The following is a 27299-nucleotide window of genomic DNA, read 5'->3' as shown; positions in this document are numbered from 1 at the left end:
GTTCCATTGTGTCCTTGTGGTTGGAGGCGTGACAAGGATCAAGCACGTCAATGTTTTATTGTAATCTGAATAGGTTTTAAAATGACTGACTTAGGCTGGGCAGACTTATTGTATAGACTAAGTAATTATAACTATAGAAGGACATGTAACTGGTTCCTGTGTATGTGTGAATGTACATGTTTTGCCAGAGCTGCTCATGTTCGTGTGTCTTTCATGGAGACATGGCTATTAATAGCCAACCCTACCTACCAGTGAGGACAAATTGGTTGCCCATAATGGAGCTGTGACCTGTGTGTGCTGGCTGTGTGTCCACACTTTACCTCCTCAAACTCAGGTTCAGTCTGCCCCCAGTGGAGCCCGCCCTTCTCCAGAGTCTCAGGCTCACACATCCTGCGTCAGTCTTCAACTGATTGGGCAGGCTCACTGCTCTCTTGGGACTTCCCCACATCACATGACCATCAGAAAGCACACAACGGTGCTTCAACAAACAGGTGATTTCTCTTGACACTTGCAAATGAGAGTAGAGGCTGAACCATCTTCTTCATGCTGCAGCACATCGAGAGTATGTTCTGGGATTCTTGGTTGTCGTTCCAAACCTGCTGTCAGTCAGGGGAAGCTTTCCCAGCTAAGCGTGTCCTTCCAGGTACTGAGATGATGCAACCTGTTTGATATCTGATGTGAATGTGGCGTGAGAGTTGTGAAGCTACAGGCACAATGACCTTCTCACACTCAGAGTTCCTCTCGGCCTTGGCTGTGCAATTCTCATTGACTCACAGAACTATGACTCTGCTATAATTCTAAATACACAGTAAATATGACAACATGCAGAAGGTGTAAACTGCTGACACAGTATGAGTTGACATTCCCAAGACCATTTTGTCAGTATTTAAAGCCAAACTCAAATCCGATATATATTTGGATTTAAAAATATTTCAAATTTACTTAAATATTTACCTACTACGAGGTCCAGTGTACCTGCCTGTGGGAAAGAGATAGGGAGTTCAATTTTGTAGGTATTTGGTTTTATCAGGTGCTGTTTGTAACAGCCGAGGGTTTGATCTGTAGCCGAGGGGTCTATTACTGATGTGGTGCATATGGGTGGCATGCACAGTTTGAGGGAACAGAATCATGTCTGAGTTTTCAGCTCAGGAGATATGAATAATCCCACAGTCTGACAGTCACTGTGGCCTTCTTTACTACATTAAATAGTCATATTAAATTAAAAAATAATATTCAAATTAAGCAGTGTCTCTGTTGTGTAACATAGAGCTTTGTCACATCCAAACATTTGACTACACTGCAAAGAACCGACATGATTGTTCAAAATGATACGGCGTTGTTCTCTGCTCTGCTAGAAGCCCCATTGGTTAGGTGTTCTAGTGGCCTTGAGGCAGGTGTCCTACTGACTCTCTGACGGTAGCAGTCAATAGGATGAAGAGGAGTGTTCAGCCCAGGACTGTGCTGACAAAGACACACCTTCTCTGGCTATATTTGCTCCACTCAAGGGGCTCTTTGATACTCTGACACACATTTATTTTTACACTTGCACTTTTGCCAACATACACTATATGGCCAAATTCTACAGACCCCTACTAGCTAATGATCATCTTTAGCACTGTTAGCATGTCTGGGTGGAGTATTGGTTTAATGATAAAATATACACTGTATGGATAAACAGATGCACATGTGCCATCCTCAAGCCAGCAATCTCTGAACCAAACCAGAAGCTGCAAAGGGAGTGAGAGAGTAGTGATTTTAGCAGGAACTTTGGCTTCTTTTAATTCTCATTGTGCTGGTTGATTTAAGGATGAATAAATCCTGTTCTCTCCATGCTCAGCTATTGCCAGTACAAGATATCTTTGGACTCTCTGGCTCTCATAAACGATGAAGATCAGCAGATCAAACAAATGAAAGGGCAGAAGGTTTCTAATTCACTGAAAACATCCTTTCAAATGTATCAAAGCTGGTTTTATCTATGAACCCAGACTGTGTTTGTAGTGCACAAAATTTTCATCATAAACCAAAATACAAGTTACTTGGTTATTAACAAAAAAGGCAAAATAAAAAGGCTCAAAGGCCTCACATTCAAGGTCCACGATGAAGCTGATCTTATCACAAAACTTCTGCTTGGATATACAATTATTCGATTAGAATAGAACATAGTCATAGTGTATTTCTCCTGATAATTTTCAATGTACAAATCACATAAACATATGGCAGTAATTAAATGAGAGAAGAACTAGTCAAAGCTTTTACTATATTAACTAATTTTCACTGACAATTTCAAATTAAACTAAAGATAAAAATAATTACTTATTTATCTTATTTATAATACATTTATTTTGTCTAGGAAACAGGTTAATGATCAAACTATATAGATTAAGGGCAGGAATTGTTTTTAAATGTTTCTTAATGTTTATTCAGAAATCCTTTTGTCTTTAGAGCAAGTCACAATATATGTTTAACTTTTTTTTTAAAAATTGGCTTCCTGCAAGCATTTTTTCACAAAAGAAACGTGGTAGTATAATGTAGTATAATGTATTGTGGTTTGAGTAATTCGAGTGTTTTTGTAATTCTAATTTTCTGATATCCCTTATAGAAATGTTGACGATACTGCCCTCTGGTGATGATGTGGTGAAGAATAATGCTAAAACCAAAAAACATGGTTTCTCAATTTCAGACCCAGCCACACAGTGCCGTATTTTAGTGAATTTAGTTCGGCTAATTTAAAATACCTTCATAGAGTATATCTGCCAGCATATACCGAAGCTATGTTTCCAATAAGCAAAGGATTAACAAGTAATACTCTAACATAAGATTCCAGTTAGACTACTATTTGTTTTTGAATCTGGGGACATCACGCAAAGCTTTGTCTTATCAAAATCAAACATGCAAATAATGAAGTGTACTGTGTTCATTATTAACCTGTGTGGATGTTCATTTAAATCACCATCATTCAGTGGTAGACTGTATTTGAATATTTGAATGGACAAACAGTGAATGGCAGCTAGTGAAGTCCAGTATGTATAATACCATTTACATAAAGCTAATACATTTTCTCTTGGCTATATGCTATAGCAGCAGCAGTTTCCCCATCTAACCCAGCTAAGATATTTCTGTTATGCACTGTACCACATAATCACCAGGCTGCTGTGTAAATGTCAGGTTACAGTTATTATATACAGTACCTTATTATATACACGACTGGACATTTACAGAAATGATATGAACACACAGGAAGCAGAGGCTATCCTGCTTTCATCATACGCGAGTAGCATGTTTTGTCTTATCATGTTTTATGGACTGTGGAAGGACAGTTTCCCAGGTCAGTTTCAGCATATATATATATATATATATATGTCTCATCCACCTGGTTTTGTCATCTTCCATTCTAGGACCATGTTTAGGTCCACGTCCTAAACATCAGATGACTGAACTGTGGGAAGTGGGTTGAGTGGGCTTACGACCATCAGAACAATCCATATATGTCATCCCCCTGCCTACTGATGCTAATGTTCATTTCTATTGCTAAAAATTAACATCATCATTAACATTATCATGGAAAGAAATAACGCACAAACATGATATCTTACATGGTGGTGTGGGTCTCAGAGAGTGCAGCATGCAGAATCTCTCCTCTTGTGGGACACACTTACATTCTTCTTAACTTCATATTTTGGTGTTTTGTGTTGGACAAACAGGTGCTCCTGTACCTTATTTTATTGTCTGTCTATGTGTAAGAAATATAATCAGACAATCAAGAATATCCTTCATGATTTGTGACATTGTGAAACATTTGATCTAGTAAAAAGATTAACGTATCTTCACTCAAGATATGAAAAATGTTTCATGTGATCCAAAGCAAGATATATTAATGGTTGTATTGTGTTTATAGGCTTAGCATGCTTAAAGTTTCAGTTTATTTTAGTATAAATTGCTTTTATTGGTTTGTTTGCTTTATTCATAATACAGTTTTCCTCTCTGTGATACATATTCATACATTTTTACACATGCGATGGTTTTGTTGTCTCTTGTAATTATTTCACCATTATAATCTGTTCTACACTGGGCAGGGATTAGAAAGTAATCATAGGTAAATTCAGAGTGGACCCCCTTTGGTAAAGTCTTTATGGGTTGTTAATTTACATTTATCTGACACTTTTATTCCAAGCAATTTATGACTGAATACATTTGAGGGTTAATGGCCTTGCTAAGGGGCCCAACAGTGGTAACTTGGCACTGGTGGAGCTTGAACCAGCAACTGCCCACTTGCAAGTCATGTACCTTAACCTCTGAGCTAACACTGCCCTGTTTAGAAGCCCTCCAATAATCTCACTCCTACTGACCTGTGTAACTACAGCAACGCAGACATTCCAAGCCTCTATTACAGAACAGAAAACTAACATGATGATATCCTAACGTGGTGATATCCTAACGTAATGATATCCTAACGTGGTGATATCCTAACGTAATGATATCCTAACATGATGTTATCCTAACATGGTGATATCCTAATATAATGATATCCTAACCTGGTGATATCCTAACGTAATGATATCCTAACGTGGTGATATCCTAACGTAATGATATCCTAACATGATGTTATCCTAACATGGTGATATCCTAACTTGATGATATCCTAACATGATGTTATCCTAACATGGTGATATCCTAACTTGATGATATCCTAACATGGTGATATCCTAACATAATGATATCCTAACATGATGTTATCCTGACATGTTGATATCTTAACATGGTGATATCCTAACATAATGTTATCCTAACTTGATGATATCCTAACTTGATGTTATCCTAACATGGTGATATCCTAACTTGATGATATCCTAACATGGTGATATCCTAACGTAATGATATCCTAACATGATGTTATCCTAACATGGTGATATCCTAATATAATGATATCCGAACGTGGTGATATCCTAACGTAATGATATCCTAACGTGGTGATATCCTAACGTAATGATATCCTAACATGATGTTATCCTAACATAATGTTATCCTAACATGTTGATATCCTAACTTGATGATATCCTAACATGATGTTATCCTAACATGGTGATATCCTAACTTGATGATATCCTAACATGGTGATATCCTAACGTAATGATATCCTAACATGATGTTATCCTGACATGGTGATATCTTAACATGGTGATATCCTAACATAATGTTATCCTAACTTGATGATATCCTAACTTGATGTTATCCTAACATGGTGATATCCTAACTTGATGATATCCTAACATGGTGATATCCTAACTTGATGTTATCCTAACATAATGATATCCTAACATGGTGATATCCTAACTTGATGATATCCTAACATAGTGATATCCTAACATGGTGATATCCTAACATAGTGATATCCTAACATGGTGATATCCTAACTTGATGATATCCTAACATAGTGATATCCTAACATGGTGATATCCTAACATAGTGATATCCTAACATGGTGATATCCTAACATAGTGATATCCTAACATGGTGATATCCTAACTTGATGATATCCTAACATGGTGATATCCTAACTTGATGTTATCCTAACATAATGATATCCTAACATGGTGATATCCTAACTTGATGATATCCTAACATAGTGATATCCTAACATAGTGATATCCTAACTTGATGATATCCTAACATGATGATATCCTAACATGGTGATATCCTAACTTGATGTTATCCTAACATAGTGATATCCTAACATGGTGATATCCTAACTTGATGATATCCTAACATAGTGATATCCTAACATAGTGATATCCTAACATGGTGATATCCTAACTTGATGATATCCTAACATGGTGATATCCTAACATGGTGATATCCTAACATAGTGATATCCTAACATAGTGATATCCTAACATGGTGATATCCTAACTTGATGATATCCTAACATGGTGATATCCTAACATGGTGATATCCTAACATAGTGATATCCTAACATAGTGATATCCTAACATGGTGATATCCTAACTTGATGATATCCTAACATGGTGATATCCTAACATAGTGATATCCTAACATAGTGATATCCTAACATGGTGATATCCTAACATGGTGATATCCTAACTTGATGATATCCTAACATAGTGATATCCTAACATGGTGATATCCTAACTTGATGATATCCTAACATGATGATATCCTAACATAGTGATATCCTAACTTGATGATATCCTAACATAGTGATATCCTAACATGGTGATATCCTAACTTGATGATATCCTAACATAGTGATATCCTAACATGGTGATATCCTAACATGGTGATATCCTAACTTGATGATATCCTAACATGGTGATATCCTAACATGGTGATATCCTAACATAGTGATATCCTAACATAGTGATATCCTAACATAGTGATATCCTAACATGGTGATATCCTAACTTGATGATATCCTAACATGGTGATATCCTAACATGGTGATATCCTAACATAGTGATATCCTAACATAGTGATATCCTAACATGGTGATATCCTAACTTGATGATATCCTAACATGGTGATATCCTAACATGGTGATATCCTAACATAGTGATATCCTAACATAGTGATATCCTAACATGGTGATATCCTAACTTGATGATATCCTAACATAGTGATATCCTAACATGGTGATATCCTAACTTGATGATATCCTAACATGATGATATCCTAACATAGTGATATCCTAACTTGATGATATCCTAACATAGTGATATCCTAACATGGTGATATCCTAACTTGATGATATCCTAACATAGTGATATCCTAACATGGTGATATCCTAACATGGTGATATCCTAACTTGATGATATCCTAACATGGTGATATCCTAACATGGTGATATCCTAACATAGTGATATCCTAACATAGTGATATCCTAACATGGTGATATCCTAACATAGTGATATCCTAACATAGTGATATCCTAACTTGATGATATCCTAACATGATGATATCCTAACATAGTGATATCCTAACTTGATGATATCCTAACATAGTGATATCCTAACATGGTGATATCCTAACTTGATGATATCCTAACATAGTGATATCCTAACATAGTGATATCCTAACATGGTGATATCCTAACTTGATGATATCCTAACATGGTGATATCCTAACATGGTGATATCCTAACATAGTGATATCCTAACATAGTGATATCCTAACATGGTGATATCCTAACATGGTGATATCCTAACATGGTGATATCCTAACTTGATGATATCCTAACATGGTGATATCCTAACTTGATGATATCCTAACATAGTGATATCCTAACATAGTGATATCCTAACATGGTGATATCCTAACATGGTGATATCCTAACATAGTGATATCCTGACATGGTGATATCTTAACATGGTGATATCCTAACATGGTGATATCCTAACATAGTGATATCCTGACATGGTGATATCCTAACATAGTGATATCCTAACATAGTGATATCCTAACATGATGTGTAGCAAAAGCATTGAGTGGCTGCAGCTTGAACTGGACTCCGGCACTGATGGCTCATTCTTACTCTTGGACTGTTGCTCACACCAGCTGTATGAATTGTTCCATATTGAGACGGCTATTAATTTGGTCATCCCTTGGATATTGCTCTGAAGATTAAAGAAGGGGAATTGACCTGTCTGATCCATTATTCCAAATAACGAGGACAATGAAAAGTTTATTAGATGGTGCAAGACAGATACTGTTATTCTGTACGATTAATCCACCATGGACTTGCAACAAAGCACATCGAAGGGTTCTGTTCTTGCTTTAGTTCTGCAAAAGCTCTGGGATGAGGGGGGATATCCTTTTTCCTTGAAGGTAACCTGCTTAAGCCTCATTAATATGTCTGCCCAAAACTTTAGTGGATACTTTTTTTATACGATCATTCTCTTTCTTCTTCGTCTTCTTGTTCTGCTGAAGTTTGTCAAATGCTATTCAGTGACAGTGTCATCAAACTGCACCATCCAGAGTTTGGATCTGTTCTATTTTGTTGCTTCAAAGTTTGGTTGTATTGACCGTGATCTGATTGTTCTCTGAAATGTTAGAATAGCAATGTTTGGAAATAATGTCAGCAAATAATCGTTTGCTGGTTCCTAGGTGGCTTCATCAAGTTCCAGATGGAGTACCTGGAGGACTGCGAGACATTCCTGGATGCTTCCTCTGCCACTTCCTCACCTCTATCGTCCATGCTTGGACTCAGCGGCCTTGGCTTGGACGGAGAGTTGGATCGTGACCTGTGCAGTTCCTCTGGCTTCGCTGACGGCCCACTGTCTAGCAGCCTGCCTTCTGTGCCTATCCAGATCCTCCCCCACCTTTACCTGGGCTGTGCCAAGGTCTCAGCCAACCTGGACCTGCTTGGTCAGCATGTCATCGAATATATCCTGAACGTTGCCCCTAATCTGCCCAACGTGTTTGAGCATGACGGGTACTTTAAGTACAAGCAGATCCCCATAGTAGACCACTGGAGTCAAAACCTCACTCATTCCCTAGGTGATGGAACTTCTCTCGCTGCAGCTCAGCTGTAAAACCCTTTTTGCCACATTGAAAATGTAACTTTTTTTTTCAGTTAATTATAAGAAATGTGCAGATAGCTATTTAACATGTCTGTTAAAACCCAAATAACTCTTTAGTGCAAAGAGCGCATATGCACATTAAGCAAGTCACAATCTGTCATTTCAGGAACTGTCAGCCAGAGGGATGTGGGCGTCTGTGGTTCACATGAAGTCTGTTCCCTGTGACCTGCAGAGGAAGCCCAGCCCAGACGGACTGAGTCCTGTTGCACTGCCATGCAGGCGTCAGCCGCTCAGTCACTGTTGCCGTCACTTAACTGATGCAGAAGCTGAGCCTGTCACGCAATGATGCCTGGGGAGAGAAGACGCTCGGGGTGAACAGTCCGTCAGAGCGGCACTCAGCTGCTGGGTGCGCTTACCTCAATGCTATGGTCACGTCCACCATTTTCCAGCTGGACAGCCTGGGTGAGTGAAGAGTACGGTGGGCTTCTTCTCGAGCAGCTGAATTATCTAATTACTGCACAGTAAAGGACTTAAGCCATTAGGCCAAGCTACAGATCACAGTCAGCCTTAAACTTTTATAACTGAAAGAGTCGTCTGTCTAGGGCAGCCTCTGTTTTCATGTTCATATTGTATATTTCTTGAACTTTTTAAAATGTAAAACCACTTAAAGCGCATGGATCTTATCTGTTTTTTGCAAACAATAGGTCATTATATCCTTGCTCGACATTAACCATGGGTCATATTTTAGCTAGCTGTGATATTTTAATATCGCTACCTCTAAAAGTGCATATTCATGGTAAACTAGTTCTGTTAATATATGGTAGCTAATTTGATGATGGTTTCCACTGAACTGAAATAATGATTTATTCAGAGGTTTTAAAGCTTTATAAGGAATTCTTGTAACTAAGATAATATTATTAATATATATTATAAGGGATTTAACTCTGAAGTATCACGAGCTATAGAATGAATTTAAAAATGTTTGATTAACTGCGTTTAATCATTTCAGTGGCGTGCAGTGTGTTCATTTGAATATGGTGTTTATGATGCTTTTAAGATTGCAGATAGAGCTGCAGTTAAGTTTGTGCTCTTATACGTCAGTAATTTCAATGCATTGAATTTTTTTCAGACCAAAGAAATTACTAGCTCTTTAAAAAGTTGCTTTTTAATCATTTAAAGTCAGAGTATTACTCTAAAGATCCTGTAAGGGCATTAAACATGTAGTCATATTTATTAATACAGAGAGAGGTTTTGTTAAATTGGGAAAAGTGCATTCTCTGGGCGGACCCAATGGGAGGTTCAGGAAACTGGCACTTTTGCATCAAGCAATAATTAAAATGAAACTATCTATGTGAAGCAAAGCCTTCCACTATATCCAGAGAAGATTCCAGGTGAGTAACTGCAGTGTACTGTAGATGTAGAAATATTCCAAATTGTAGTGAAGTACACAGAGTTTCCAGACAAACAGGACTTTTCTGGGCCTTGTGTCTTTCACTACAACTTTAAAGCTCTCTCTCTCTCACTCTCATATAGAGATGGATAGATAGTGTGTTATACCTCTTCTGGTCATGTGCCTTTGCTTGGGTGCTCAACATATCTTATTCTTAACTTTTTCAAGAAAGCAAATGCATTTCTTAAAATGATTGCTATTTTCATCAGCTGTTTTGGCTGATCACCAAAGTGCAGACCAAAGTTTTGTTACCTTGCTGTTTTCAGCCTAAGCATCTCTGAATAGGGAAGTGAGTTCTGTTCACACCATAAGTTTTGCTCTGTGCTGGTGTTTCACTTGCCGTGCTTGTGATCAGTCATTTCACTGCTTAAGTTTTTAAGGCCATCTTTACTTCTGACTGCTCTTCCAGTTTTCAGTGCTGCCCTGAAATGCGATTTTGTTATAGATCCATAGTGTCATGTTTCATATTCATAGCTTTATTCAGTTCGTGGTAGGGATGAACTGAAAGTGCCTTTCATTTTTGGTTTTCTTTTTTTCAAGCCAAGAAGAATGTACAAGAATTAATTTAGATAATTAAGCAATAAACAAACGAAATGTATTTTATTTTCCTGGGGTGAATTTTTAAATTTAAATTTATTGTAGTTGAACTAGTTACTCTATAAATGTGATGCACAGATTTAAGTATACAGTCAGCAGATATACAGCCAGGAGTCATCTTATTCATACACGACTCTTTTATTCATACTCAGTGTAAACCAATATGTCATTTTTTAAATAACAGAACAAAATCCAGTATATATTCAACGTCAGAGTACATTAGACGAAGAGATACACAATGGATGAAACTCAAACGGAGAGTTGATTGAGAAATACCCTCTAGTGCACTTTTAAAGTGAGATGTTTCTGTTTAGGTTTTAGAAAATGAAAACTACTTTAGATCTGAGATATGCAAATAAAACTTCTAAATGCTTATGGTATAAGAAGGACTATATGTCATATATAAACAAAGCCAATAGTTAAACAAAATGTATATAATTTTTTCAATCACCAAATTACCCTGATTTCCATACAATGTTTTTCAGTACTGGAAGGCTGTTGTTTGTTTAACAACATACACCAGGATTACAGGATATGGATCAAGTCTCACTGCAAGTTCAGCACAACTTGTGCACAATTAGCAGTTCAGAATAAATATGATGAACTGGTACATCCTATTTTCAACTTTCAAAACAGTTCAGTTAAATCTAGATCTCTGTGTTCTTAAGGACATGACATGAACTTTGATTCTTGTTTTAATGAAACCATGTTGGTATGCTTCTGAAGAAAGTGTAGAGGTGTTATCAAACAACATCTTATTCAAAAGGAACCATGAAAAGCTCAGGTGAGCCATCCTCATAGCGGTGCAGTGTGAGATAATACTCTTGTGAAAACTGCTCTGTCAACAGGGAGTTAAAAGTTTCTTTCTCCAAAGATTTGACACTGATTGAGCAGGTTTTAAGGTTTTAAACTCTCCTGGTAAAATACGTGTAGTATTTATTTCCTGGACTGTTTGATATGAGAGACTTGTCTAAGAACTAAAACTTAATATGGATTACCAAAACAATTTAGTACTAAGTTTTAATGACAAATAATCTGTTTTCCTGAACTTGTACTTTAATATTTTTTTAAAAGTCCAAAATTATAAATGTTTATTTATAAACTTTACATGAAAAAAGTACATTAAGTAATACATCTTACAAAAAATGCATTTAAAATTAAATAAAATTAAAGCCCCAATGAACTATGATTCAGCCATGCTAAACAACTAAGTCGCTAAAGTTCAGTAACCTTGGAAAAAAGTGTCACTGCAGCCTGGTTTATGGCAGTGATGCTGAGCAAACACTTCAGTGGAAAACATTGCACACATTTCAGTAGTAAACCCTGCCAACACTCCAGGATCTTCTCACGGCTGCTCAACTACACTGAGCTTGTGGGCAGAGGCTTATAGACTGCATTCAGGCCACAACCTTCCCCACTATGCATTTCTCCACGTAGGACCAGAGACCGAGACACCCATTATGAATTCTGAAGTGAGTTCTATTCTAAAATGTGCTTCAGCCCATGAAGAAGTTACATGGAGGTGAGGATGGGTCTAGTAGCAAAGACCACGTAAAGAAGAATTTCATTGTATCATTATGAGCTCTGCCATGCACTAGTTGAAACAAACATTTCCTTAAGGACAAGCTTCTGACCTCCATGGTGAAATTCTCAAACCCTGTTGTATCTTAAAGAGGAACATTTTCACATTTGACCGCTTTTACGTATTTATGGAAATTCTGGACAGCTCACTCAGTTGACATCATTTACTTAAATAATTTCTTAAATTTAATTTACAGCAAAACTACAGGTCTTTTTATTGTCCTATATTCCTAAAAGACATGCTTAACATTGACAAATAAGAACAGAAAGGGATCAATTTATCTGATTGACAACAATAACAACAACAAAACTAGATTTATTGACAAAAACCTTTTTAACATGTAGGAACATGTGTGCACTTTGAACATCAGGATTATATATAGATATGGGATTATCCACATAAAAATGCAAGTGTAAATGCACCCAAAATGCATTTAAAAGGGATTTAAATCCAGTTTCTCAAACCACTTCACTTCTTAATAATGTTTGACAGCCAATTCCTGCCCCCAGCACATCACACAATGAAACTGTCCAAGAACTACCACAAAGGGAAAATGCCAGAGTTGGCCTGTTTCCTATAACTTTAGGACATTTAAAGAACACCATACAAAATTGGGATTTACACACAAGAAAAACAAACAAGTGTAAACAGGGTACAACAAATGTCCAATATACATGAAATAATCAGATATGAACCCTCTAAGCAGGCACACACAAATGCTTCATTCATTAAACACTGCATTCATTAAATACTGCATTCATTAAAAGCTTCATTCATGAAAAGCTTGGTTCTGTTTTCAGCACCACAATCTTTGATAACCTGGTTCACTTCACTGTCCCAATCCACTGATCAAAACAATGTACAATATCTACCTTGATGCTAAACTGCTGCTTATAAATAAGAGAACACAGGTCCTCACGCTCACACTGGAACTCTGGTCAGTGGGGCGGTGGTGGTGCCAACACGTGACTGCTTCATCAGCTGCAGTCGCTGTGGGTCAATCAGTGAACAGCTCGCATGACAGGCAGTAATTAGGACGTCACGGCACGCGGCGATGTCTGCATCCCCTCTGATCGCACGCACGCACGGGAGCTGCGGAAGCAGAACCCCGCGCAAACGATAAGACGACGCGCCACTAGTTCTTCCAACATAATGATGATCTTTCCAGATCTCTGTTGGAAATGCAGCCGTTTGAGAGAGCGGGGGAAACACATGATGCACTGTGTTTTAAAGACGAGCAACATGACTCATCCTGCGAAGTTTACATAACTCCCTCTCCACCGTATGCACACGTATAACAGCATACATATCCGCGTGTGTATGTACTAACACATACATAGCCGGACAGATACACTCGCATTATGCGTACATTGGTTATATGATTACTGTTATCATTATTTTCCTTGTATATTCTCCAAGCATTATACCTTGTACAGTTAAAATGGAAGATTATATACTATTAACTAATCGCCTTATCAGAGTCTATTTTTTGCATAGCAAATTTGTAAATAAATACGTGTCACCAACGTGCCACCGTGGTCGAATCCCATTTATATGACCTACTATATGAAAGCGGTCACACGTTCGCATCGTATTTATGAATATTGAATTTTTAGAGCGCGTTTGCCCTTGACGCAGTATACTATAGGCTTTGCTGCCACCTGTAGGTTGAAACGGTAACTGCAGTATTATTGTTACAGCCATGGTAACAATATATATTATATTTGGATTTTAGAGCAATGTCAAATAAGGTTAGTAGGTAATCCGATACTGCAGCATATGTGAGACATAGATGAGATAAATGTGAGTTATTGTGTGAGATAAATGTGAGTAGACGTCTTCCTCAGCGTTGGGGCCATTAGCGTCGACATGCGTGACGGCAAAACGCAGATGCGAGGGCACGAGCTTGATTAGCTCAGACTTCACTTTATGAACTTTTATTGGTGCGTGGGACGCACCGCCTGCGTAGTCCAAGTCGAAGTGAAACCTGCGCATCTCTGTTCATGACATCGTTTGACGGTGACTTCTGTCCTCAGATTAGATCTTCAAGAACAGAGGATTAGCCATAAATAGCTGGCATCTCAGTACAAAATCTAACAGAATGCATTTTAACAGAATTGCAGAATATATTCTACCATTTCTGGCTCAGTGTAAGAAGGACTAAGGTGAAACTGGATTATTTCTTAAAACATAATTCAAGACAACAAGCAATTTAAACAGTGAACTCTTCTTCCTGTCTTGTTCTTTTAATTTTTTTCTCTTGTAAGCAGCAATGAGGAATTAGCCTATATGAGAAAAGACTATCTGAAATAAAGGCAAATTTTGGGGATTAAAGAGGGTTTTTACATTTTAAAATTGGCCATCTTGGATACTAACTTTAAGAAAGGTCAAATGTTTTCTGTACTTTTAGGATCTAGCAGTTGTTGTTGGTTTTGTTTTGTTTTTTAAACATGCTAAAATGATTTTCACAGACAGTCAAGACTCTAGTAGCAAACCATATGTACACAAATCGAAGACTTTCCAGATTTTTTTAAATATAAAAAACATTTAACATTAATAGCAAATATTCCATTATTAATGCAGATCATTGACGTAGTTCAGATAAATACATTCACAGTTCTTCTGCAATGCTTGAATGAATTTAAAAATCACGAGTATAAGGGGAAGTGGAGAAGTGGGAAGGTGGAGAGTTCTTTCATCTTTGACATTTATTCCACACCTTTCATGAACTCCAGGAACTCTGAAACCAAATGGAAAAATGAAGAAAAGAATTGAAAGGACTCAGTTGCGCTGGGAAATGTCATCACCGTTGCGTCACGCTGGCTACCTGTGCAGTACCAAAGCTACAGTCAAGGCTCTGGAAAGCCACTGCTTCTCTACTGATCGATAGTGACAACACTTCTGTTTCATTTGACAAACCATAATCACAGACTTTGATACCACTGATATAATAAAATGAACAGGCAATTAGCACATTATAAATGAAGCTTTTTAAATAACTGGCTAATTGTCTTTGCATTTTGAGCTCTCTCTATAAGTCAGTGTGCTATGAACTTCTTCTAGCTGCAGAGGTAGTTCAGTGTCAGATTTGCCATTAATATTCTTTTAAAACCCCACAGCTAACCCCCACAAAAATGAAAACAATTACAAATGTATTATTACACACAAACCAACAAGTACACACACACACACACACACACACACACACACACACATACACACACACACACACACACACACACACACACACACACAGGGACAGAGCTAATCTCATTATTTTGGTTTTTGACCTTCATAATGAACTTTTACCATCGTAATCAATCTTTCCGTCATTGTTCTTGTCTCCGTCCTTCATCAGCTCATCTATGTCATCCTCAGTGATGGTCTCCCCTGTGGCTTCCAGCATGAACTTCAGCTCATCGAGGTCTATATAACCGTCTGCATTCCTGCTCACACAAAAGCAAGCGTCTTCTTAAATCTGAGCAACCAAAAGCTGTTTGCTCACTGTGTTTGTATGGGTCAGCCGAGGTTGCGCATACTTATCAAACATGCGGAAGAGCTCCGCCAGTTCCTCCTCAGACTTTCCTTTGCTGTCATCTTTCATGCATCTCACCATCATTACCAAAAACTCCTCAAAGTCCACCGTTCCACTACCTGCAGAAATAAACCACGAGGAAATGAGAAAGAGCACCCATGGAATGCTCTGCACCACATGTATTCACTTTTATAAGCTGAGTCTGAGAATGACACTATTGAAGCAAGTTGTTGAAATAACACAAATGTATAGACAATGTTTATGTGGATCCAGTGGTCACAGTCCATTTGAGATTCACTGATTTCACCTTCATTCACTGAAGGTGCAGTCAATGAAAGACAGACAGCACAGTTATACAGCATATCTCCACACAAATGTTTTTGGTTTTTTTACAGAGGCATATATGGCATACGGTATAAACTTCCAGAAATGGCCATAGACATGTATGAACAAATTTTACATCTCAGATCTAATAATTCCTTCCCTTTTTTTTGCTTAGCACCCTCTGGCAAATTTGCCTTATCAGAGTCTATTTTTAGCACCTTCTGGCAAATTCAACAGAAATTACAATTTACAAATGCCTATTTCATTTTGTCAATATCTAAACATAAGTGTGAATATGAAAAAAGACAAATGCCCCAGTTAAATAAGGAAACATCTATGGTTAGGACAACAGGGTGTAGAATAAATAACTAACCTTGTGTAGTGTAAATACCCATATGCTATCAAAGGGAGGGGCTAGGGTAAGTCATGTAGATTGTAAAAGAAAGGCACTAGATAAGATAACAATTTATTAATCCAAATAGGGGAATTTGACTGTTCCAGCAGCGTGATGAAGGTGATGAAGGAACCTGAGAGGTACAACAAGCTGTCCATACCTGTTTATACCTGAGGCCTTTGGGACTGTCAAGCAAAGATTAACAGCTCTGGCTGCCCACCTGAAGAGATACACAGGAGAAGTAGAAGCCTGAAGAATAAACAGAATGTTCTCCCTCGAGCCAAAATGTACTCTCAGTGGCAGGAAACAGCTTGAGAACTGGCCCACTAAAGCTGGAGACTGAACAATACTGGAAAAGCATATGGGAGAAGGAGGCATCACACAACAACAATGCCCAGTGGTTAGAGAACCTGAAAACAGACCACAGCAACCTCCTTGAACAGGATCTAGTAACCATCACACTAGTAGATGTCCAAGAAAGGGTCTCGGGTATGAAGAGCTGGACAGCTCCAGGCCCTGACATGGTCCATACCTACTGGCTGAAGAAGCTGACTGAATTCCATGAGCACCTGGCAGCACAAATGAACCAGCTGCTAATGGATGGAATCCATGCTAAATGGTTAACTGAAGGCCAGACAGTCCTGATCCCGAAGGACCCCCAGAAAGGGCAGTTTCATCCAACCACTGGCTGATGACCTGCCTCTGCACAACATGGAGGCTCCTGTTGGGCATCACTGTAGCTGAGTAGGCACATAGCTCAATACATTTGTGGGGACCAGAAAGACACTAGCAAGAACACCAGAGGACCAGCACACAGTACAAGTGATAGGTCAGTGGTTAAGGTACTTGACTTGTAATCGTTATGGTTCAAGCCCCACCACTGCCAAGTTGCCACTGTTGGGCCCCTGAGCAAGGCCCTTAACCCTCAATTGCTCAAGTTGTACTCAGTCATAATTGTAAGTTGCTTTGAATAAAAGCAGCAGCTAAATGCCATAAATGTAAATAAAACAGTCACTCAAGACAGTAAGACCAGACAGACAATCCTGTGTACTGCCTGGATTGACTACAATTAAGCCTATGATTCAGTGCCCAACATATGGATCCTGAAATGCTTGAGACTGTATAATATCAACAGGACTCTAAGAGCCTTCATCAAGAACTCAGTGGGGCTGTGGACCCTAGAGGCCAACTTCAGACCAACAACATGTGTCACCATCAAGTGCAGGATTTACTTCAGTGAAATTGTCACTATGGATGCTGGTTCCAAATTGAAGCAACCATCCACTACCTCTGCTACATGGATGACATCAAGCTGTATGCCAGAAGTGAACCAGACATTGATTCACTAATCCATCTCACCAGGATATACAACATCATTGGAAATTTGTGTGGTCAGATGGTTACAAGGAGAGGGAATGTAGCTAGAACTGAAGGGATCATACTACCAGAAGGTAACATAACAGATGTTGAAGGCAGCTACAAGTACTTTGGAATCCCACAAGCAAATGGGAAATTGAAGGGGCTACAAGGAAAGCAGCTACAGCCAAATACCTACTAAGAGTGAGGCATGTCCTGAATGGGAAGAACACAATCTGGGCTATCGGCATCTACGCTCTACCAGGCATCAGATACTCCACTGGCGCATTAAGCTGGCCAAAGGAGGAGATAGAAGCCACTGGCATCAAGACAAGGAAACTCTTTACAATACACAGAGGGTTTCATCCCAAATCCAGCACTCTAAGACAATATGCTCAACCCAAAGCGGAAGGAGGGGGGCCAAGGACTAGTGAGCATCTGAGCCACTATCCATGATGACACAACGAAGACCCAGGAGTAAACCAGGATGATGTCCCCATGTGAAGAAGTGCTTAGTGACTACAGCAGAAACCTGATGTGCCGTAAAGTATCATGGTATGTGGAAGTGGCGGATATGGAAAAATACTACCAATGGTTGGAAAAGGCTGGATTGAAAGATAGCATGGGGGCACTAATCATGGCAGCACAAGAGCAGTCTCTGAATACAAGATTGGTAGCAGCTCGGATCTACCACAGCAGGCAGGACCCCCAATTCAGGCTGTGCAAAGATGCTCCTGAAACAATCCAGCACATAACAGCGAGATGCAAGATACTAGCAGGCAGCACAGGCAGAACTATGCCATAACCAAGTGGCAGGCATAGTATACAGAAACATCTGTGCTGAGTACAGGTTGGAAGTTTAATGGTAAATGATGGATACACCCCTGCATATGGTGGAGAATTACCAAGCTAAGATCCTGTGGGACTTCCAGATACAGACTGACAAAATGGTAAAGGCTAATCAACCAGACATAGTAGTGATGGACAAACAGCAGAAGAGGGCCATAGTGTTAGATGTAGCAATCCCAAGTGATAGCTACATCAGGAATAAGGAACACTAAAAGCTTGAGAAATACCAAGGGCTGAAAGAAGTGCTAGAATAGATGTGGAAGGTAAAGGCAAGAGTGGTTCCAGTACTAACTGGAGCACTAGAGGTTGTGACCCGCAAACTGGGAGAATGACTCCAGCAGAGTCATGTTGTTCCAGGAACAACATCTGAAATCACCTTCCAAAAGAGTCCAGGGAACAACTACTATGCAGGACCCTCAAGCCTAGGACTCTGGTACAGGACCTATGCGTGAAGGAAAAAGACCTCTGGGAAGGGGAGTGGGATTTTTTTTACATGTATTGCAGCTACAGCTAGTATTAAATAAGGCTGCAGTTACTGGTACTGTTAGTGTTACAGTATTTTTCTACAGTAAAATGCACCTAAAATATGCAAATGATATAGTAATGTTACAAAAGAGTTTGACAGGTGCAGAATTAGCAATAACAAAGTGCAGTGCATATAATGCATAGATAATAGATGATTTAGAGTGCAGAGTTGTACTACAGTTAATCATCTAGGGTATAAAAGGAAGGGGCTAGAGTAAGTCATCTAGGATATAAATGGGAGCTGCCAGAGTAAGTCTTCTAGGGTATAAAAGTAAGAGGCTGAGGTAAGTTATCTAGGTTATAAATGGCTGGTTTAAGTCATCAGGGGTATAAAAGCAAGGGACTAGGGCAAGCCATCTATGGTATACCATGAAGTAGGCTATGGAACGGGCTATGGTAATTCAGCTAGGGTATAAAATGGAAGAGGCTAGGGTTAGTGATCTAGGATATAAAAGGAAGGGGCTAGGGTTAGTGATCTAGGATATAATGGAAGGGGCTAGGGTTAGTGATCTAGGATATAAAGGAAGGGGCTAGGGTTAGTGATCTAGGATATAAAGGAAGGGGCTCGGGTTAGTGATCTAGGAAATAAAGGAAGAGGCTAGGGTTAGTGATCTAGGATATAAAGGAAGGGGCTAGGGTTAGTGATCTAGGATATAAAAGGAAGGGGCTAGGGTTAGTGATCTAGGATATAAAGGAAGGGGCTAGGGTTAGTGATCTAGGATATAAAGGAAGGGGCTAGGGTTAGTGATCTAGGATATAAAAGGAAGGGGCTAGGGTTAGTGATCTACGATATAAAGGAAGGGGCTAGGGTTAGTGATCTAGGATATAAAAGGAAGGAGCTAGGGTTAGTGATCTAGGATATAAAAAGAAGGGGCTAGGGTTAGTGATCTAGGATATAAAGGAAGGGGCTAGGGTTAGTGATCTAGGATATAAAGGAAGGGGCTAGGGTTAGTGATCTAGGATATAAAAGGAAGGGGCTAGGGTTAGTGATCTAGGATATAAAGGAAGGGGCTAGGGTTAGTGATCTAGGATATAAAGGAAGGGGCTAGGGTTAGTGATCTAGGATATAAATGGAAGGGGCTAGGGTTAGTGATCTAGGATATAAAGGAAGGGGCTAGGGTTAGTGATCTAGGATATAAAAGGAAGGGTTAGTGAGCTAGGATTGTGCCTTTACCATCCTCATCCACTTCATCAATCATCTCCTGTAGCTCCTCAGGTGTGGGGTTCTGGCCCAACATGCGCATCACCTTGCCCAGTTCCTTGGTGCTGATGCAGCCATCCTCCGCGTCCTGCACAAAGATGTCGAAGGCGGCCCGGAACTCTGCAGCACAGCACTATCATCGGCTAATGCTCCACACTGCAACTGCAGTCCGCAGCTCTCAGTACACAGACATCCTTCTGTGAAGTGGGCTCTTTGCTACAGCTGGTTTATTACACTAAGTTTCAGTGATACAATGCTTGGCTTTTTCATTGTCTTTGCCAAAAATGTCAATCAAGTTACTACTGAAGTCCTAATTACAGTGTTACAACTACAATAATACTTGTAATGGTACAGAGACTTAATTGGAAAAGGCTAATTTGGAATGTGATCAAATTTTCAAAGTGTTAGACAGTTTTCACACCAACACTCATTTAATAGAACAATCAACAGCAAATGTATTGTCCACATACCATTTTTCTGCTCATCTGTGAGCTGTTCTACCTGTAGGGATCAAAATTAAATAAATGACACATTATTTATTTTTTATACACACACACACACACACACACACACACACACACACACACACACACACACACACACACACACACACACACACACGGTATGTTAAGCAAGTATTGCCCTCCTGATTTCTTTCCCCTTGTATAGATTTCTAGTCTTCTCTGCAAATCAGCAGTGTGTCAGTCGGTGGTACATTATTTTTCATTCGCTTCTTCTGTAGTCCAAAGCTGCATTTTATCGATGGGGGCAGCGCTATGACCAGGGCCCAGGTTAAAAATAAAGCAGCACGTGGGTTAGAAACTACAGATAAGAGGCACAATCCCGAACACTTTAAATTAGCATAGCTGCAGATGGGCTTTAACAATGGTGTGGTAATCCTGAAAAAGCTAGAGAATGAGCGAGCGTGACAGCTGCTTAAGTAAGAGTTATTGTCTATAGGCTTGCACAGATCCAGCCTGAGCTGTAAGACTGCTGCTGAGTCATAAATATGTCACTCAAACGCTGCTCCGTGGTCTGACACAGTCCCATATGCTTCAGCCCTGTGGGAGACAGCAGGTAATCACAGATAGTAAAGGAATTTGGCCATGGGGGTATTATCTTAAGCTCTGCAGTAAACACATATAGGGGAGCTTGAAGGACTTGCCAAAATTAGCCTGATGAAAAACAGAGCCTGTTCAAGTGTGAGTTCCAGCCCAGCACCCCAGACCGTGTCCTGCCAAGCATCTCCTATTTGTTCTGATGGCTCTCAAGAGTGGATATTTTTAAAAAACAATCACATCACACCTCTGTTAAATGCATCAGGAAATAAAAGTATTTTTCATAAATCCACCATACTGCTGGAGCTATACTGGATGTTTTACTGTCTATAAGATCTTAAATACTTCCAAACAGCCATCATAATCTCTTATCTCGCTTTTTCCATGAAGATGACCAACTAAAGCATCTAGACAAGCTCAGAGAACTCAGCACATGCAAATGTGCAGTGTATTATGGCCCTTTAACATCAGTCTTTCTGACATTTGTAAAAGCAGTGCTATTAGACTTAAAAATAAATAAGTCACTTTCTTGTCAGTACTTGCACTTAGCACTGGTTTCTCTGACATAGACATTTCTAAAGCTACCCTTATGAAAAGCAGTTTCCCTTCCACAATCTTCAGCCAGAGCAGAAAGATAAAGTCATCAGAAGCTCAAAGTAAGTTCTCTGGCAGGAGCTCACTCACCGCAGCTTTGTAGATGTCGTTCATGGCACCAGAGGATGTGAGACAGTGTGTGGAGTGTGAGCAGCGGGTGCTCAGGGTCTCAGTGGAGATCAGGGCACACAGGCCAGCTAGCTTTATAACGGCAGCTGGAAGGACGAGCCACTCCCACCCAGCCCCTCCTTGGCGTGTGCATGTCCTTACCCACCTCATTCATCCATCACGGGTCACTCGGGCTTGGATAAAACTCCTCCGTGGCTTGCCTGGGGGATAAAACCCCGCCATGGCTCGCCATTCTGGAATGGAATGGAGAGGCGTGGGGATTAGACACATCACTCTAATCTCCTCATGAGAGGCCCATTGACTCTCAACATTCCAGTAGAACAGGCCTGGTAGATAGAGGCCAGCAAGGTCAGCCAGTGCCAAAAGAGAAGGCACTTCATACCTGACATGATGCATGTAATAATGTTAAATAAAATGTTATGGTACTGGTATCACATAGAACATTTTTTTTAATGATTTTGGAGCTCTAGAGATGCCCAAAAATACTGAGACTTGGGCATAATGGTGTTAAATAACTGTTTTGTTAAGCTGCTGCTTTCCTTTTGCAGAAACAATGAAACCTTCCACCAGTGTCAAATAAATAGATCTGAATGGGCTCAAAGTGCTGCTCCAAACAGCAGAATGAGACTTTGCTCGGTTCCTATGGTCTTGTGAGAACTGGTGTATTGAATAGGTTGAATAAGAGAACAACACAGATCCAGCAAAAACTTAGGGAATATCACATCCACCCAAACTGAGGCTCGACAGGAGTAGGAGCTAACTTTTGGCATTGCAGTTTAACACAAGCTATGAGAAGCATCAGTGTTGTCAGACTGAAATACAACAGGTGAGCAAAACCCAACTGGGCTCCAGAGCCAATGGCACCAAACCACAAGCAAATATAGAAACTGCATCCACACAGGTTTACAGCAGTTGCATTACAGCTCACACACACACACACACACACACACACACACACACACACACACACACACACACACACACACACACACACACACACAGGCAAATGCACATACTATTAGCTATTAGGTTTATAATTATTAGGTAATAATAACATAACTATAATATCTATATTATCTAGAAAGAAAGTGAATCCAAGTGGAAGAGTATAGAGAGAAATGGATTTCCATAGGCATTTACAAACTTGCTTTTGTTAAACAAGTTTAATATATTTGTGAAATAATTAGAGTATAATAGTCTCGAAAAATTAATGTATCATGACAGCATTTACCAATATGTAATTACATAAACATCTGAAATGCCATTCTGCAGTGAATTCAATTCATTCTGCAGTAAATTATTTTAAATGTATAATATATTGGAAACCCGTAACAACTCCTTGCTATGCTAGGACATTGCTAATTCAAGTCCAAGTAGACTCAACACAAACCTTCAGACTCAGATCTATTTTGCACTGATTATTTGGGGTTGGGCCAATGGTTCATGTCTAAGCATCATTGATTCTGACACAAAACCAGAGGCTATCTGATATAGCTTTATCTAATGCAGAATTTGTTTGTATGCCCTAGGGCCTGTAAACTGATAACATAGGAACAGTCAAACCAACTGCCTTATCAGGAAAGCAGGTATTATCAGGGTAAATGTATTCAGAGTGAGTGTGCAGGTCTCACTGTGAGCTATTGTTCAGTCTAACTCACCAGCAGTGCAAAACAACGTTTACCAGTACAGAGCTATGCTAACACCACGGTACATTTACCAGTACAGAGCTATGTTAACACCACGGTACATTTACCAGTACAGAGCTATGCTAACACCACAGTACATTTACCAGTACAGAGCTATGTTAACACCACAGTACATTTAATAGTACAGAGCTATGTTAACACCACAGTACATTTACCAGTACAGAGCTATGCTAACACCACGGTACATTTACCAGTACAGAGCTATGTTAACACCACAGTACATTTACCAGTACAGAGCTATGTTAATACCACGGTACATTTACCAGTACAGAGCTATGCTAACACCACGGTACATTTACCAGTACAGAGCTATGTTAATACCACAGTACATTTACCAGTACAGAGCTATGTTAATACCACGGTACATTTACCAGTACAGAGCTATGTTAACACCACGGTACATTTACCAGTACAGAGCTATGTTAACACCACAGTACATTTACCAGTACAGAGCTATGCTAACATCACAGTACATTTACCAGTACAAAGCTATGCTAACATCACAGTACATTTACCAGTACAAAGCTATGCTATCATCACAGCCTGTCAGTTTCTTCCAGTTATGTCTCGGTTAGTTCACCAGGCCATCTTTATGCAGAGAAAAGGCCTGCATCGTGTTAGACTCCCTTTCTCCAAATGCTATTATTGAATTTAATAGATTTTAATAGAACATGATCTGCTTATAATTTGCAGAGCTTTGCAAACTACCATTTTGAGAATGCAAACAAATACATTTCCCTCATCAGTTCCATCTTATTGAGCTTCCAGTATCAAAAAAGTCAAGTCAGAAGTTTGTATACAGGTATATAGTGAAACAAAAGAATGTTTCTACAGGACCATGGTGCAATACAAGAGAAGTGCAGAAGTGTGAACAATAAATATGAAATACAGGACGAAGTATAACATCAGCAACACCCAGCAGTGCATGACACTGAGTCAAGTGGGTAGATATGCAAAGGATGTACTGTACTGTGACATTTTAACAGATACACTGAAACATATTACAGTCACTGAGGTAACAGCCAGTACACCAATTTAAGAACATAGTGTCAGCAATCATGATGGGAATGACCTCAGTTCCATTCAGGATATATGATTGCACTTATTCTGAAACTTTCACATTGCATCCAGCAAAGACATCAGCTTGCTACAGCAGAAACCTGATTGTGAAAATCACCATAGAAAACAGGGGAGCAATCCATTTCAAACACTCCATTTTGGACTGTAGACATCAGCATTTCTGATATATGGAGGCTACATTTCAAAATCAGTGCAAATGACATGGTGCACCAGTAAAGCACCACCTTTTTCAGGCACTCATGCAACCTGATGTTTAATGTGAATGTTAGGTTGGGCCAGAGCTAAGGAAATGAAGTGCTTACCCCAGGCATGATAGGGGTCCCTCCACCGATTATCACGCAGATCAATCACGTGTACAGAGAGTTGTGTCAGAAGCAGAGTGTGACAGAGCAGTGCTGTCGTTAACGAGAGGAAATGCCAAGGTGTGGGATGGGGACTCTGATAAACCAGGGTGAAAGAACAGAAGGCCCCCATTAGCAAATGAGGCTGGGCAGAAGAAAGTGTTTGATGAAGACTGTATACACATGCTGACTAGACCCTCCCACATCCTCAGTATGTGGGTTTCGTACTGTCTGTGATGCTTAGACACCACCAGTAGCCTCCCAGACTGCTGCCATCCCACATCATGGTACAGCAATACTGGTATAAGTATTATAGAGCATAGACATTCTACGTCATTCATCAGATTGCCACTGTGGTGGTGGTGGTGGTGGTGGTGGGGATGGGGGGGGCTTGGACAAATAATAAAAAACATGGTCTTTTCCGGATAAATTAAGTGTATCATATCAATTTTGACCAAATTTACATCTTTACTATATAAGTTGGTAAATGATGAAATGTTTGACATGCTTGGGACTCTGTGTTTTGAATGAATGGCACCCCAGATGAAGGCACGTGTTCTAGTAGGATAAGCCCAGCAGGGCTGAGGAGGGTGTGAGGAATGGAGCGGCTGGATGGGGAGAAGCGGAGCACAGACTGGGCCCCTCTCACTGACTTCTAATGGAATGCAAATGGGGTGAACTCTGCGAAACAGACACGCCAGCCTGCACGGAATACTAATGTTGACAAAGCATAGGCTACCAGCACCAGGCGGAAAAAACTACAAGCTTAACATATGTGTATTGCTGGAATAAAATGGGTTAATGTAATTATGTGTGTGTGTGTGTGTGTGTGTGTGTGTGTGTGTGTGTGCTTAGTCCAGACATGTATTTTTTCACACCTATAAATTATTTATTACTAAAGAAAGGACTGCTTGACCTGTCTTGAGTTGAAACACCTCATTTGCACATTTTCTTTCTCAGGACATCCTCTTCTGTTTCATCGCTTGTCTTTGTCCTTTTTTATTTCACATGTACATGCCTTTTCCTCCTGTAAGACTTTTTAAAAACATAACAGGAAATAAATCTATTAAGTGTTTGTTTCTCCACTCAGCAGGGGGCAGCAGATGAAAATTCTTTCTTTCGTTCTTTTTTTCTCCCTTCAAAAGAAAGAATGCAAATTTGGGTTGGCATGTGGACAGAGCCTCATCAAAAGAACATATGGAGAGAGCAGCTTTATTGGAACGCTTTATGAATTTCCTTTTACAGCGCTGGCTGACAGCAAGGGCCGCTTTCCTTCCCCAGACTGTAATCATAAACTGATCACACACGACACTATTCAGCACCCAACATTTTGGAGAGGTTGCCATAGAAACTCTCTTGCTCCGTAGTAACAGGAGGAGAATAGGGAGAGATGAGCACAGCAATTTCCTCTCACCATTTTGTCCTCAAAAATCACGCGTGCTTTTCTCTCTGTCTGCTGCTAGGCTACTGAAGCTTTTTTAAACCACTTCCCTCTTGTGAGTGCAAAAGAGCACAAGCAAAAGGAAATTTTTGGTTTATGTCAAAATCTCTAAAGATCATTGCACAACCTCTTTAGTGTTACAAATCATCTTTTCTCTGAGTTTATTTATTTAATGTATTTATCAACACAATATTACTTGTTGTATTTCAGTTTTTTGATTGACAACTGAATGGAATGATGTTTAGGTGTTCTTTCATTGCAACATATAAGAAATCTCTGTCTTATGTAATACCATTTACTGAAGTCACTGTGGTCACATTATATTGTGTGAGCAAACGTCCATACTCCTCTGTGCGTATAGCACTTGTTTTCAGGGTAGGGGGTTACTATGGGTCCATGAGCCTGATCCTCCTCTGGACTGAAGGATTAAATAAAGAGTAGCTCGAGGCTTTTTTATCTCTCTCCATGCAGCTAGCGAGTGGAGCGATTAGCTCTCGGCGGTGAAGGGTGGGGGGTGGGGGTGTCTTATAATGACGGCTGGCATTGGGGGTGCAGAAGGTACTCTCAGCTCTCTGGCTCCATGCAGACCTACTTTATTATCCT

The 27299-nt window shown here is 39.6% G+C and overlaps 1 protein-coding gene and 1 pseudogene across 1 annotated transcript; one reads left to right on the top strand and one right to left on the bottom strand.

The window, feature by feature from the left end:
- The first annotated feature begins 7476 nt into the window (after positions 1–7476).
- Positions 7477–26258, top strand: LOC113572316 (annotated as a pseudogene).
- tnnc1a (troponin C type 1a (slow)) lies at positions 14389–22194 on the bottom strand. The gene is made up of 6 exons (XM_027001780.2): positions 22090–22194; positions 20818–20848; positions 20321–20467; positions 15703–15817; positions 15473–15609; positions 14389–14903 (listed from the first exon to the last, which is right to left on the bottom strand). The coding sequence occupies exons 1-6, from the start codon at positions 22111–22113 to the stop codon at positions 14872–14874; spliced, it is 486 nt and encodes a 161-aa protein (XP_026857581.2). The 5' UTR covers positions 22114–22194; the 3' UTR covers positions 14389–14871.
- Positions 26259–27299: the final 1041 nt, after the last annotated feature.

This window comes from Electrophorus electricus, chromosome 24, assembly GCF_013358815.1.
Source record: "Electrophorus electricus isolate fEleEle1 chromosome 24, fEleEle1.pri, whole genome shotgun sequence".
NCBI lineage: Eukaryota > Metazoa > Chordata > Actinopteri > Gymnotiformes > Gymnotidae > Electrophorus > Electrophorus electricus.
Note: the sequence above shows the minus strand (reverse complement) of the source record. Positions and strands in the feature narration are given on the sequence as shown.